This window comes from Dryobates pubescens, chromosome 15, assembly GCF_014839835.1.
Source record: "Dryobates pubescens isolate bDryPub1 chromosome 15, bDryPub1.pri, whole genome shotgun sequence".
Lineage (NCBI taxonomy): Eukaryota > Metazoa > Chordata > Aves > Piciformes > Picidae > Dryobates > Dryobates pubescens.
The window spans coordinates 26557032-26573121 of NC_071626.1; the positions used below are offsets into that span (position 1 = coordinate 26557032).

General features: G+C 46.7%; 1 protein-coding gene across 16 annotated transcripts in view; it reads right to left on the reverse strand.

The window, feature by feature from the left end:
• ERC1 (ELKS/RAB6-interacting/CAST family member 1) overlaps nucleotides 1-16065 on the reverse strand; it is a 409085-nt gene extending 393020 nt beyond the window's left edge. For all 16 annotated transcript variants that reach the window (XM_054168189.1, XM_054168181.1, XM_054168180.1 and 13 more), the window contains exons 1-2: nucleotides 15926-16065; nucleotides 3272-4106 (exon numbers count right to left, since the gene is read on the reverse strand). In XM_054168189.1, coding sequence (XP_054024164.1) covers nucleotides 3272-3940 — 669 coding nt within the window. In that variant the 5' untranslated portion in view covers nucleotides 3941-4106; nucleotides 15926-16065. The remainder of the gene's footprint in view (nucleotides 1-3271; nucleotides 4107-15925) is intronic.
• Nucleotides 16066-16090: the final 25 nt, after the last annotated feature.

A 16090-nucleotide genomic window follows, 5' to 3' on the forward strand; every position in this document is an offset into this window, starting at 1 on the left:
CCTTCCCTCTCCTGGCTTCTGATAAAGGAAAACTTAAATGACACAGACACACAAAAACTGTTTTTCAGCTCAGAAAAACACAGTTCTTGCTAAAGCAGGCTGAGGAGAGCGATACCACGCCAAAGCCACGCTCCTGTTCATTGGCTTCATTGGATCCTCTTTTGACAGGGTTTGTTACCTTTGAGAAATCAGTTGCACTTGGTCTTAGCCAAATAAAGCATGTGCAAGAAACCTTTATTAAAAGTCATGTGCTGAAATACTCATACAGAGGTCTAAACCACCATTCCTGCAATTATACTGGAATTAATTTTGCAGGGAAGATGAGGGGTAATGAAGAGATTTTTCTGGTCCCCCAACAGATCTGAGAAATCCCTTGTTCACTGTCTAAACAGAGAAGTCTGTTTAATTACAGTAAATCCTATTAAACTGATCTTCCTTATAAAGGACCGAAGTGACCAACTCCAAAAGGCTGTAGGAGACATAATGAATGCAGAGTTTAATTAGGACACACGGTTAGCTACCCCTAATCTATTAATTAGCATTCTTAGGTTTTACAGCTCATTGCAATAATGCCCTTTTACTTTTAAATTGCACCCTTCTTTTTTTTTTTTTTGCACCAAAGTTACACAATTCCACCAGTGTGGTAGTAATTATAGTGCCTGCCTAGAGAACAGTGGCCTGGAAATATCTGTAAATGTTTAATTAGGAGATAAAGGAAAGACAAGAAAAAACCCCCAACACCTCAGACAGAGGAATCACTGCTCTCCAATCTACTTAGCCATTGCTTCATTCATTTTAACCATACACTCACAGCATTTTTCCTGCAAGATTTCCACAGCATCCTCAGATGTTCAAAACTGGTTTCAGAGGAAATGTTAGCATATTCTGAGGTATTCCCTTCAGTACAGAAACAGAACATAAAAATGGAAAGAAGCTGAGAATTCAAATACTTATCTCACAGCTAATATACAAAGAGTAGCACAAAGCTGAGTGAATGATATTCCATGTATTTATTTACAATGGTACTACAACACTGTAATTTTCACAGGATTACTCTTTTTAAGGAAATTCTGCTTTTGTACTAAAAATTCTTTAACTTTGGGCTTTCTTCACTCCAAGAAGACAGATGAAAAATCGCTATGAAATGTTGCACACAGTAACAAATGCCACGGTGTGAGACTTAACCAGTCAGTAAGAACAGAGTTATAAAACTGCATGACAAGTTCATGCATTACATTATTTCATACTACCTCAGGAAAAGCAACCTACCTCTTTCAACTCAGCTCTCTATAAAGTGAAAAGAAAAACCATCACTGAAAGTTTCAGTGTATCAGGTTACCATTAACCAAATGGAATGTAGTAGTTGAGATAGGTCACCTGAAAGGAGAGTATAACATTTCAGTACTACCAGCATTATTGTCAAGGATTAGGGCTGAGTTGGCTACTAAATAAGTGACAGATGCTCTCTATGACCTACTCTAGCTTCCCAAAGGGGAAGAGATAGAATAAAGGAGAGAAACTTATAGATTAGAAAAGAAAACTAAAACGGCTTCAATGAAAATAGTGACAATAAAATGAAATGTACACAAACAAATACAAAACCAACATCAAATCCAACCCCCCCTGATGGCAATTATATCACTGACACCAATGATGCTGTGGGAAACACTGGAAAAGTCCCAGAATAGACTCAATAGCAGATGGGAACTAGATTTAGCAGCCGGATTCTGGAACTACATTTGGGAACTGAGGACTGGGCTCAAGGGTAAACCACAGAGTCCTCCTTGGACAGCAGCCATTGAAGAAGGAAGCTTGACCCTTAGCTTTACACCCAATATGATGTATATGGGAAGGAGTCCCTCAGTGGTCAGTTTAGGGTCACTTGCCCTGTCCACCCCTCCCTGCAGATGCAGCTTTTTACTCCGCATCCACAACGCAGTGCGTAAGATTCAGCAGCGACTTTGGCCTGCATACCAATCCTTGGTGCTAACTGCCCTGTTACCATTACTAGAAGCAGACACTGTGAAAGCATGCCACTAATTTCAGGAAGTGCAGGTGCTCAGAAGAGACTGAACTGAGACATTAAATCACTGAACAAAAGTAGTTCTGTTGTAACTCAAACCGGCACAACTATTTTTCTCCTCCAGCAGTTTCCCTCTCCCCTCCAGCATTCTAAAGCAAATCTTTTAAGCAGCACTGCCTAAAATAGCAATTGTGCTCGAAGAGTTTCAAGAGCTTGGTCGTGCTTGAATGAGGGAAACTATTTTATTAAACTTTCTTGGAGAGTTAAAAAACTCAACAGGGAAAGTAACTGTGTTGTGGTGACAGCTGACTTACGTTTCAGGAAAGCCTTGGGGGCGTGTTCTCTCAGAGTGGTGAAGATTCTTCGCCGAGTCCAGAGAGATGCTTAGCTCGTATTTGGGCAGAAAGGACTCACCACAAGGACACTAACTCAAAGGCAAGTACTTTCTTCACAGTTAAGCAAGTAAGAAGGCCTAGGTGGGAAAATTTTTAATATCCAGAGCTGACTACAAAAAGCTCTGAATTTTAATCAGCCTCTCAGTTTTTATTCTAATTTACAGATGCTCTTATGAGGGACAAAACAGCAGACCGAGACACCTGAGATTCTCTGTTCTTCTGCCTACTGTCTAACTAACCAGACCACTACAAACGAAAAAACCCCTGTAGGGTGCTTTATGATAGTTGCATAACAAGATATGCAGAGCTTATGACAAAGGAATAGATGAGCAGGTATTAAATAGTAGGTATTAAATATTTAAATGTAGTAAGGAACACAACTGATACCTGTTTGTGGAGACTGCGGGTCTGGAGGTTTCAAGTGGAGCTCTAAAATAAGACCAATGCAACGTGAACTTTGTTTTACTGGCAACCTGTCAACATTCAGCAACAGTTCAGTTGTATCTGGGGTCAGCAGTAAGCACATTCTGCATCTCAGGGAGCGCTTCAAGAGGTAAGCACTGATGAAATATTAATTCTGAACAGAGTAAAACACTTCCAAAAGGAAACTGAGTGGTTAGCATCGGACCGAAGAGAAAAACCATCTGACACACGAGGAGAAATGAGCACTCAAAAAGCGGCTTACACTTCTGACACGAAACATTAAGAGGTTTGCAAATTGAAGACATACCTTATTCATATCCATTGCCTTGCAAAAGAACCAATATAGTTTAGCTACTTAAATGTAACATGCAGGTTTATTAAACTCGTGTAATTTATTAAGCTCATGCAACAGCGACATTAGATGACAAACCTGGTTCTCTTCTTGCAAAACTCTATATTGCTCCTTCCAAATGGTGATTTTTGAAGCTTCATCTTTCCTCAGAGCTCGTTCCTTTTTTAGCTCAGGACTCCAGAAGGTCTTGATACTGTTCATGGAAGAGCTCAGCTTGCTTTCTTTCACCTCCACATCCTTGCGAAGCAGATCGTTTTCTCTCAATACCTCTTTGAGTTGCGTCTGCAGATCCATTATTGTGTTATCCCTGGCCTGGCGCAGCGAGTGAGGCACGGTGGATGCCATACTCACTGGAGGGAGATGGTGATCTCCAAATGCAATAGTATCACTGGCAACTCCACTACTGGCAATGTTAGGGCTGCTACCCATCGCAGTCATCCTAACACCGTAAGGCAGCCGCCCCCCAGATCGGCCCAGGGTCATGGTGCTTTTTGGGGTGTCTGCACCAACATTCTCATGGTCACTTAGATACATAGGGCCAGACGTAGCGTAGGCAGCATTTAAGGACTGAATATTTTCCATAGAAAGAGTTTTCCCACTGCCACCCCCAGTACTACTCCCAGAACCACCTCCTGTACTGTTCGTTCGACGATGGCCCAAGCGTGGTGACCGTGGCAGCCTTGGTGAACGCCCTGGACTCTGGTTGCTTGGCTCAACCTTACCGACTGACCGAGCACTTCCATACATGATTAAGCTGGTGTTGAGAGGCAATTAGATAGGCATAAAATCAGGAATGAGAAAAATCCTGTCAAGTTCTTCAACGGTTCTAAGTCAGCTTAAGGCCAATCACAACTTATAAGGGATCCAGCTGTCCATCTTTGCAGTCACGTGCTCACGATGCTCAGGACCATATCTGTAGCAATAAGAATGACACATTAAAATCTGTATCAATAAAAACAACAAACTGAATACCTCATTTATCACCAGCCATTTTGTTCCACAATAAAGTATGTTCTACTACCTTTGCACTGCTCTAGCATCTTTTCAATTCCCCCTCACAAAAAAGGCAATTTTACTTCAGCTCACAAAGGAACATGCAAGAGTTTGCTTTTCTAATGCATATTACAGTAAAAAGAGAGAGAGAAAAAAGGACCCATCAACTGTCAAGTCCTGATTTTGTTAATCATGGCCTGAACTCTACAAAAGTTGTATTTTTTTTCCCCTTATTTCCAACTGGCCCTAATTCTTTAACTGTTACCTTTCTGAGAAAGGGAGACAATCACAATGCAAAGCCCAGCCGCAGCAATGGGATCAGCGAGGTCAAGAAGAACAAGAGAATCACACCTGCACGGAAAACTGGTTCCAGTCTCCTATTGCCCTTCAAACTGGGATTCAGTCCTAAACAAGACTTAAATATTTGCCCCAGTTAAGTACTGATTTCAATCAAAATATACATCTCACTAACCAGCTCAGATTAATGCCATTAAATAATATCATTCCCACAGCAGGGACCTCTTAAAACACAGAGCAGTATGACATCTTCATGCTGCCATTCCTCCTCCCCTCTACTTGTTCATGTAAACAAAAACTTTGGCAGTGTACAAAACAAAATTCCTGAATTTTGCACTGTAAAGTTATGCTGTTCTACAGCTCCTTCATACAGGGGCACTGGGCTGGGGTCACTGGTAGTGGCCAAGGTCTAGTAGAGGAGCAAAAAGGAATGAAATACACACTTGTGACTGAACTACTGCACCATACAACTACTCTCACTACACATCTGTCTTTTTTATTTAATACTTTTTTCCCAGGGCACACTGTTTCAAGCCACTGTTGGGCTCAACTGAAATCAAAACTAGGACACTGAATTACCCCTGATCTGACTTCTCCCCATTAGATCAAAAAACACCAGAGAGCGCCCAAAGAGCAGCAGCCTCTTATAGATCCCAACACATTTCCTTTCACACCAGCCTTCATCTAGCCTCACCTTCTGCTCAGAAGTCAGGTTTCCCAGATATTAGGAATCAATTTTTCCAAACCCTATGGCATGATTGAGAGATAATAATTGGGCCAAGAGATGACAGACGAGTCTTACGAGAGGAATACATTTAGAAAAGAAATTGCAGGAATAGTAAAAGGGAGTGGAGGGGAAGAGACCAAAAGTATCACATTGCAATGGAATGAAGCTGGAGATGGGGAGATTCAGGCTGGAGGTGAGGAGGAAGTTCTCCACCATGAGAGTGGTGAAGCCCGGGAATGGGTTGTCCAGGTCAGTGGTTGAGGCCCCATCCCTGGAGGTGTTTAAGGCCAGGCTGGATGAGGCTCTGGCCAGCCTGATCTAGTGTGGGGTGTCCCTGCCCATGGCAGGGGGGTTGGAACTCGATGATCCTTGTGGTCCCTTCCAACCCTGACTGATACTATGATACTACTATATAAAAATGAAAAACCACTGGAAAAGGGTAGGAAGGAAAAAACAACTAAAAGCACGATGAAGAAAAGAGACTTCATTTATCCTTTCAGGAACAAGTTCATAGAGCAAAAGATATAACAAGAAATACTTTTGAAATGTCCAGTTTAACCCTAAATTGTCAAATACAAATGGCATCAGAGTGAAACCAGGGCTGTGGCATTTTCACACTGTTTCATAGGAGACACAGGAGTGTGAGTCATTTTACAAAGCTTATGGAAGATGTTTTGTGAGCAATTATCAAGAGTTCAAGTGCTCACTCTCTCTCTTTTTTAAAGTGACAACCAAAGCTAGCAACTTTATTGCTATGGAATATTCTCCAACACACATGTACAGGAAAATGGGCCCAGGAAAGATAGCCTTAATAACAGAAGCTGGCTACTGAAGCACCATCCACAGATTACCCTGTTTGAGAGAAGCTACAGAGAAGCCATTTCTTCTATTTCAGCTACATATCCTTATGCAAACCAGCACAGAAATATGAACTCTATAACAAAGTCTCCAGTGTTCCGCTGGAGCTGCTTCAATAAGCAAGATACTGGGCCCAAGATCTGGAATAAATATGCTTCCTTCCAAAACCAAAAGTTATTTCAAACTTCTCTCACTGTTTGAGATATCAAAATGCTAACAATGCTGCTGGGCAAGCCACATATTATTTCTTAGGCACAACACAAAGGACACTCCACTGGGAGCTGGCATTCATGAAGACTCCTCAGAAAATTAATCCCAGTCACAGCAGCAAATCAGGTGACAAAGGAAGAAACCAGAAATAGTTGTTTAAAAAAATGAGACTACTGAAGCCAGCATTAGACCCTTTCTCCTCAAGACAGCTTGCATACCTTCACAGTCATGAAACAAATCTAGGAAGGGCAAAACTAGGAAGGGCAGGTCCTGCCTCTCCAACCTGATCTCCTTCTATGCCCAGGTGACTGCCTGGTGGATGTGGGGCAGGCTCTGGATGTAGTCTGCCTGGACTGCAGCAAGGCCTTTGACACCATCCCCCACAGCAACCTCCTGGCTAAGCTGTCAGCCCATGGCTTGGACAGCAGCTCTCTGAGCTGGGTTAGGAACTGGCTGGAGGCTGAGCCCAGAGAGTGGTGGTGAATGGTGGCACAGCCAGCTGGCAGCCAGGCACTAGTGACATCCCCCAGGGATCAGTACTGGGCCCCATCCTCTTTAACATCTTCATTGATGATCTGGATGAGGGCATTGAGTCAGTCATCAGTAAATTTGCAGATGACACCAAGCTGGGAGCACATGTTGGTCAGTTAGAGAGCAGAAGGGCTCTGCAGAGGGACCTCAACCGACTGGACAGATGGGCAGAGGCCAACAGGATGGCATTCAACAAGTCCAAGTGCCAGGGGCTGCACTTTGGCCACAACAACCCCATGCAGAGCTACAGGCTGGGGTCAGAGTGGCTGAGAGCTGCCAAACAGAGAGGGACCTGGAGGTGCTGATTGACAGCCGCCTAAACATGAGTCAGCAGTGTGCCCAGGTGGCCAAGAAGGCCAATGGCATCCTGGCCTGCATCAGGAATAGTGTGGCCAGCAGGAGCAGGGAAGTCATTGTGCCCTGTACTCTGCACTGGTTAGGCCACACCTCAAGTCCTGTGTCCAGTTCTGGGCCCCTCAGTTTAGGAAGGGCATCGAGACTCTTGAACTTGTCCAGAGAAGGGCAACAAGGCTGGGGAGAGGCCTTGAGCACAGCCCTGTGAGGAGAGGCTGAGGGAGCTGGGGTTGCTTAGCCTGGAGAAGAGGAGGCTCAGGGGTGACCTCATTGCCCTCTACAACTACCTGAAGGGAGGTTGTAGCCAGGTGGGGGTTGGTCTCTTCTCCCAGGCAACCAGCACCAGCACAAGAGGACACAGTCTCAAGCTGTGCCAGGGGAGGTTTAGGCTGGAGGTGAGGAGAAAGTTCTTCACCGAGCGAGTCGTTCGTCATTGGGATGTGCTGCCCAGGGAGGTGGTGGAGTCGCCGTCCCTGGAGGTGTTCAAGGGGAGATTGGATGTGGCACTTGGTGCCATGGTCTGGTCATGAGGTCTGTGGTGACAGGTTGGACTTGATGATCTTTGAGGTCTCTTCCAACCTTAGTGATACTACACTTTAACCAAAGCTTCCAAAGACCATCCTGCCTATGAGCCAAATTTTAAAATAATCTCCAAAATGTAGCATTAGCCAAAGTAAAAACTTCATTCAGGTCCCTGGATTGTCACAGCAGCTTCGCCAGTACAGAGACATACAACTGACCTGCTTTAGTATTGGTTGAAAATGCTGTCTGGTGATTACAAAAAAGACTGAAAGAATAACAATAAAAAGCGTAAAAAATAAAATATAAGAAAAAGGCAGTTATAAATACACATTCTGTAGGGAAACGGTAAGAGAGGCAACAGTACATCCTGCCTGAAGTGACAGGGATGAAAAATGTATTTAGAATAGAATAGACCAGGTTGGAAGAGACCTTCAAGATCATCGTGTCCAGCCTATCATCCAACACCACCTAATCAACTAACCCATGGCACCAAGCACCCCATCAAGTCTCCTCCTGAACACCTCCAGTGATGGTGACTCCACCACCTCCCCAGGCAGCCCATTCCAATGGGCAATCACTCTCTCTGTGTAGAACTTCTCCTCACCTCCAGCCTAAACCTCCCCTGGCGCAGCCTGAGACTGTGTCCTCTTGTTCTGGTGCTGGCTGCCTGGGAGAAGAGACCAACCTCTGCCTGACTACAACCTCCCTTCAGGTAGTTGTAGAGAGCAATAAGGTCACCCCTGAGTCTCCTCTTCTCCAGGCTAAGCAACCCCAGCTCCCTCAGCCTCTCCTCACAGGGCTGTGTTCCAAGCCCCTCACCAACTTCGTTGCCCTTCTCTGGACACCTTCCAGCAAGTCAACCTCCTTCCTAAACTGAGGGGCCCAGAACTGGACACAGGACTCAAGGTGTGGCCTAACCAGTGCAGTGTACAGGGGCACAATGACCTCCCTGCTCCTGCTGGCCACACTGTTCCTGATGCAGGCCAGGATGCCATTGGCCCCCCTGGCTGCCTGGGCACACTGCAGGCTCATGTTCAGCCTACCATCAACCAGCACCCCCAGGTCCCTCTCCACCTGGCTGCTCTCCAGCCACTCTGACCCCAGCCTGTAGCTCTGCCTGGGGTTGCTGTGGCCAATGTACAGAACCTGGCACTTGGATGTGTTCAATCTCATGCCCTTGGCCTCTGCCCATCTGTCCAGCCTGTCCAGGTCCCTCTGCAGAGCCTCTCTACCCCCCAGCAGATCAACTCCTGCCCCCAGCTTGGTGTCGTCAGCAAATTTACTGCTGATGGACTCAATGCCCTCATTCAGATCATCAATGAAGATGTTAAAGAGCATGGGGCCCAGTACTGATCCCTGGGGCACACCACTGGTGCCTCGCTGCCAGCTGGCTGTGGCACCATTCACCACCACTCTCTGGGCTCAGCCTCCAGCCAGTTCCTAACCCAGCTCAGAGAGCTGCTGCCCAAGCCAGGGGCTGACAGCTTAGCCAGGAGTTTGCTGTGGGGGATGGTGTCAAAGGCCTTGCTGAAGTCCAGGCAGACTACATCCACAGGCCTCCCCACACATCCACAGGCCTCCCCACACATCCACAGGCCTCCCCACCTTCTAAGGTCACAGGTAGTTGTCCAAAACTGCAGAGACACACAACATGAACTGTGGAAAAACGTATTTGAATGTACCACAGTGCAACTGGACACTAAAATGTCACTAAAAGTCACTAAAATGACTTTTTTTCATTACAATAGCCTAGTCATAGCCAGTAAAAGTAACAGAGAACCAAGCCTCTGTCAAAACAGGAAAGTAGATACCACTCCAAGAAGTACAGAGATCTCCAGAACCACACATCAGTGACAATGGTCATTCAAAGCAGCATGAGAGCTGGTAACACTGGCATCAGAATGCAATGTGCCTCAAGAACAGCAAAATACCACCTCTCCAGCTTCATGCAGGCTCACTTGCAAGGTATTTGTGAAGTGAGAGAAGGCAGGCCCAGGTGTACTACTCTTGTCAAAAGACCTGGTGGTTTTCAATAGAAGAATTGTACACAGCCATAGCAGAAGTGTAAGAAATTCTGGAGGGATCACATTAACATCAGCTTCAGGATAAAGAATCCAGTGAGATGTGTTTGCCAACACTGTCACGCTCAGCCCCTGTATCTAGTATTTAATGTGAACCAAAGGCTCAGGAAACAGACATTCCTGGCTACAGCTGACAGCAAGTGGAAGGTTCATTAACACAGAGTTTTGTTAACCTCTGGAGGATCTCTCTGTCATGTAAGTATATGATGCTTTTTATATCTCCCCCTGCTACAGGAGAAATACTCTCACTGCAGTAACTACTTCTAGGTAACTGAGCAAATCCAATGCAGAAAAACGTCCTGCAGAAATCCAGAGAAATCCCTGATTACATGTGTTAAAACAAAAAAACTGTGGACTAACTTCTGCAGCCTTCAGCAAGCAACATTTCCTCTGAATGGCTTTTCTGCAGCTGCTGTGCACGACTGACACCGGCTGACAGACAGGAACATTAACAGAGCCAACTCCTTCACAGCCTCGCTGCCTGATAGCTGGGAACGGGGCAGGCAGGGACACCCCACGGAGCAGTGACCCCTCCAGCGCTTCCCATCAGCCTCAGGGAAGCTACATACCCAGCTCCCAGAAGACTGAACTTTCTTGCAGCACCGAGCCCTGTCTGCACAAGGAAAGCTTTGAGGGTCAGTGCTACAATAACAGAACAGTCAGCCTTTGCATGAGCCGCCTCAACCTGATAAAGGCAGTGCAGCAGACCCATTAGACTGCATCAACGGAGGGAGCAGTCATTCAGAGTTTCATAATTAATACCTTAACAGTTAATCACAAGTAAGAATGACTATGACTACAGTATACACCGGGACCTGGACTGGAGAAAGGAGATGAAATTCAAAACAGTAAAAGCATATACTCCAGTAACCCCCTGACAAATATCTTTACCCAGCAAATCAAACAGTGGCTATGAGGAGAGCCTACATAGGATTGACAACAACTTAGAGGTGTCAGCCGAGACAAAGACAAACCCCCCTGGATTCCTGGGACTTTCTGGTGCACACCACAGTTACAAAAGCTATGGTTGCTATGCTACATTAAAAATGTCAAAGTAAATATCTGTCTTTGGACTATCCTGTTAAGGTTTTCCTAGTTGTGGAAGGTAAGAAAGCACACTGTGTTAGAGGGTAAATTAATGACTGCTACCCAAGAGAACCACAGAAGAAAGTTTACTTTGGAAATCATTTGCAAAGTCTACTTTGGGAATCGTCTGCAAGCCAGCCAATGCTGAACCCCTGGAATTCAGGGTTGTTTATCCCTATCAAAATATTCTTGTCCTCATGGCCTTGACAGCAAGACAACAAAAAGGATGATGGAATGACCAATAAACCCGAACTGTTCCTATTATGACTGACTCTCTTCCCCAGGTAGCACACGTACACATGCCCAAGCACCAATGCCTGCTTCTGTCCAATCCTTTTTTCAGTGCCCTGGGTTTGGCTAGGATAGGGTTAATTTTCACAAGTGGGGTGGGTCACTGTCAGGATAGCTGAACCCAAATCAGCCAGTTGGACAGTTGGACATTAGACTTCTGCCCAGGACACGTAAGAGGGGAGCAGGCTGGGGAAGGCAGCAGTGGGGCAGGCAGGGGTGTGCGCTGTACACCACTTGTTTAATGTATTACTCCATTGTTATTACTGTTTCTTCCCCTTTCTGTTGTACTATTAAACTCCCCTTATTTCAACTTAACAGGGTTTTACCTTTTTCTCCTGATTCTCCTTCCCACCCCATCAAGGTGAGGGGATGATGGGCAGGGAGGAGTGAGTGAATGAGTGGCTGAGTAGTGCTCAGTTGCCAGCTGGGCCTAAACTAGGACATAAAAGTAGATTGTTGTATTGTTTGTTTGCTTGTTTTTAAAGTAAGCTCTCTGACTTACAAGTCTGCTCAGTTCGCTGAAATCAACAGTGCCCTTCTGTGTCACAGAACACCAGAAGAGAGGAAGTCTCCCTACTATATACAGACAGAAAAATCTGCCAAGAAAAAATATGTCAAAAGTTGCTGATAATCTTTAGGTGACCAACAGATTGAGAACCAGATTCAGTAAAAGGCCATCAGCTCTAAGGTCAGCATCCTAAGGGAAAACCCAGCAGTCATCTGTCTAAGGAGTGCTTTGTTCCTAAACAAAAAATGGCACTCCTGCTACCCATTTTTTTGAGTTGAAAGGTTAACATAAGTGGTACACATGCCCTTCAAATCACCATAAAACATGGCAATGCCTTCATTAATTGTCCATTTTACACCCCATTGCATTTCCTGTTCTTCTCTCCTATTCCTACAAGATATCCCATCTAGAATACACTACCTGTGAGGCTCCAAACAAGAGCCAGAAATATTATCAGCTTCCTAGTTACTGTCTCCCATGAGTATATGTTTCCTTTCATGAGATCTAGTCACTCCACAAGGAAGACATGAACAAGATGACAGAACATGCTTTACTCTAGAGCAGTTTCTTTGCAAAAGCAGTTTCGCCCTTTAGATCTTCTTTGCCAGCAAACAAGGCCACAAACCCAGAAGAGCTCTCTACTATTATAAAAATGCATGCATTTCAGCTAAGCCTTGATTTATTCTTCTTTGTATACTCTGTGACACACCACTTGCTTATAAGGACTCTTCTCCTAAAGCCCTGGGGGTCAGCCACAACTCCAGGCAGAACATGAGGCGCTGTTAGTGTCCCTGTATTTCTAAAAGCCTTACCTCTTCTCCCTTGTCAGGCTAAAATGGTTCTGCACAGTGCACCAAGAGTTAACCTGGTCACTAAATTTGGGTGCCTGAGCAAATTCTTTCCCTTTGCCACACTGCTGTGTACTTAGAGAAATCTTTCTTCCTCCAGAGACAGAGGCACATATATCTTAACAGTCTGGACATCACACTTAAAGGCTTCCCAGATACGGCAGAAGCGCTGGGCACTGTTCCACTGTTTATTCTCTCAGCTTAAAGCATTTCAGAGGAAGTTCTGAATTGGTTACAGGATTCTGCACGTTCTGCAGGCACCTTGTGGATGGTTCTCAATTCCTGGTCTTGGCAGGGTTTACCACAGATTGGACCCAGTGACCCACATGGTCCCTCCCTGTCCTACATTTTTAAGATAGACGTGTTGGAGGGCTAGGAAGGTACATCAGGAATGAATGGGAGCTGCTTACAAGTCTCTAAAGTTAGAGCAGACAGGAGTTAGCACAAATTATCATGTGTCTTCCTGCTTCTCAAAAAAATCTGAAACACAAAAAGCAACAGGAATACAAACAAGGACATCAGCTTCCCCCCCAGATCTCATGCACCAACCAAGAGTGTAAACACACTGTTAAAAGTGATAAAGAGGCATCAAGAGCCCCAAAGGGCCTAGAAGCCCTGGTACAGCCATGCAGGCAGCTCAATTCAGCACACGTAGCATCCCTGTGCAAAGCAGAGCATGCTCCATCTCCAGAATGTCCATCAGAACCTCACCCTGACAACAGAGCTGAGTTAACAATATTGACACAGCCCACACCCTAGCAAACATCACTTGTCCTCCATCAGCACTGGATTTGCTAGGATCTCGTGCTCTACCACCGCCACAGGGCAGCCCACTGCATGCCAGAGTGTGAAACTCCTGGCTTAAACAGGCACTCACTGATACAATCCTCATCACCCAGGGTGTTCTTACAGCAGGGTAGCCAGCAAGGTTCATGAACATGTGCTACTGTCACTATTTCCTGATTCCAGCAATCAGTCTGATTATCCACAAGTACATTTCTGAGCATACTATATATAAAACAAGCCAGACACAGACCACCACTCACAAGTGTCTTAGCCAGGTTAAGTGTTGTAACAAACCTCTCATACAAGAGGCTCTGGGGGGAATAAGCTTGAAAACAGGGAAGGGAGAGGGGAGAAGGGCAACAATGGGAGAGTATCCTGCTTCACAAAATAAGGAATAACATCGAGGAACTAGCAGGCTGGTTACAATAGCATGGTGGAATAGCTCTATTCACAGAGCAACACAGATAACTGCTAGCAGGAACTGAGAAAGTGGCAGATTCAGACCAAAAAAAACCAAACCACAAACCCCCCCTAGGTTTCTTTCATAACCAAGATTTGCAATTCAATAAAAAGGTACAGGCCATGTAAATACCAAACCTGCTTTTTTTGCCAGTCAGGCCATTAGCCAGATGTGAAGGGATGAAAAGTTATGTGAACAGAATCTCATAAAAGCTTGTGACAGGATCAGAGAAACAATGGCAAGACTTAGGAAAAACACAATGCTTTAATACAGCCCAGATAACAGAAACCCAGACTGAAGAAAACCTCCTAACACCCTCACTGTGATTTGATTACAGCTCAGTTGGTTTACCAGAAAACGGGGCAAAACTCAAGGAATAGCAAATGTTATGATCAACTCAGGTTTCACCCAGAAGAGCCCCAACTTTTTTCTAGCTGCAGCCCTCCCTGCAGCTTGGTAGATTCATACAATTCCTAATTTCTGGATAATATAACAAAGTCACACACATGATTATCCAGCAAACTCCTGAGCTGTGAGAAAGTTCTGAACTATGCTTCCAGAACTCAACTACCCTCAGCACAGCTGCTTCACTTACTTAATAACTAGAGGTTTATTCCAAACACCTCAGTGCTGGAAAACAATTCATTATTGCACTACCAACTCTGCTCACACCAGCATGAGCAAGGTAGTGATTTTTTTCTCTTTCAGCCTTGCTTGACATGGCTGTAAGGATACTGGCTCGTAAGTGACCCTGAATTGGGGCACACATCTGTGCTGCTACAGTTTTCAACACAAAACACAGGCTGTAGCCACCTACAGCTACAGCTGCAGTAACCCCTGGGAGAGAAGGAGGGCAGGCAGCTAGTGGAGGTTACTGAGGGCACTGCCACAGACATCCTAGCCAAGTTTGCCTTTAAGAATCACAACTCTGCAGCCAAACCAGACAACCTTTTCTTTGTTGTTGTTACAACCTGTTGGATCTGAGGTAACATGTTATCCAGCTACAACCACCCTGCATACACCAGCGTGCCCCAAAATGAGCTTGGATGACGTCTTAAACATTCTTTGTTCTGCAGACCAACTCTGTTTCTATCCACTTGCTTTCCTTCTCTTGGCTTCTGTACTGCCTCCCCGTCCAGGTGTTTCTTTATATCTTTCCTTCATATCTCCGACTGGCTCCCATTTCCACTAGGATTTCACTTTAAACCATTTCACACCAGGTCAGCACAAACCATAACGTGAACTTCCACCACGCATGCAACATTCCATACAAAGTAAATAATATAGCTCAGAACTAGGATTTAGAGTTCGTGCTGCAAGCCAGACAGATGTGGAAAGACGGCAGTCCCTGACACATGCTTCAGGATGGCAGCAGATTCAGAAACAAAGCACTGTGTCAGCTGACTCCTACTTCGTAGTAGATGCAATAAAATAAATGAGATGTGACCGCTCACAGGGCAAAAAATAAAACAAATCCCACGGCAACGCAAGGTCTAGGTGAAGAGACACCGGTCACCATTACCTCAGACGATGTGACAAGACAACAAAAGCGTCCGCTTCCCAAGGACAGACTAAAGAAGTAGAGACGGAAAAACACAATACGGAACGCGAATGGGAAGAACATGAAAGCCCTACTGTACGAGGCGAGAACCAACCCGCCCCGGCGCACCACCGCCCGCCCCGGCGCACCACCACCATGAGCAATGCCCGGCAGGACGCGGGGCCGCTCGCCTGCCGCCAGCGAGGCGGCGCGCAGGGTGATGTGGCCGTCCCCTCTATGGTCCCCGCGGGCCGACCGGCCGGGGGCAGCCAGGCCCGGGCTCTCGCCGCCCAGCCCCCGGGCGGTGACAGCGTGCGCGGGGCCCGGCAGGGGCGAGGCCCCGCACCCCCCCTGGCCGCGCCCGGGCGCCCCCTCTCTCCGCCTGGCCGACAGGCCACGGCAGCCCTCGGGAGTGCCGCCTCCGGACCCGGACCCACCTGAGCGGCAGTTCCCCGGCGACAGGCCCCGCCGACCGCCTGCCCCCTGTCCCGCCGCCGCAGACCCTGCCCAGCCCGGCGACTGCCCGCAGCTACCGGCTCCCGCAGGCCCCGCCCCGCTCCTGGCTCCCTCCAGCGGCCGGTAAGAAGCGTAAACCCCCCTGCCCCTCCCTCGACCCCCCGCACGGAGCGAGGCCCCTCACCTGCCTGTCAGCCCACCGGGAGGGGATGCACGACCGCGGGAGCGGGCGGCGGCGGCGCCCCGGCGTGATCGGGTCGGCCCCGTGCCTGCCGCTCTGCCTCCGCCGCCCTCAGCCTCTCGCGCGCGAGCACCACCGCTCCCTCCCGCGCCCCCGGTGCGAGACGCA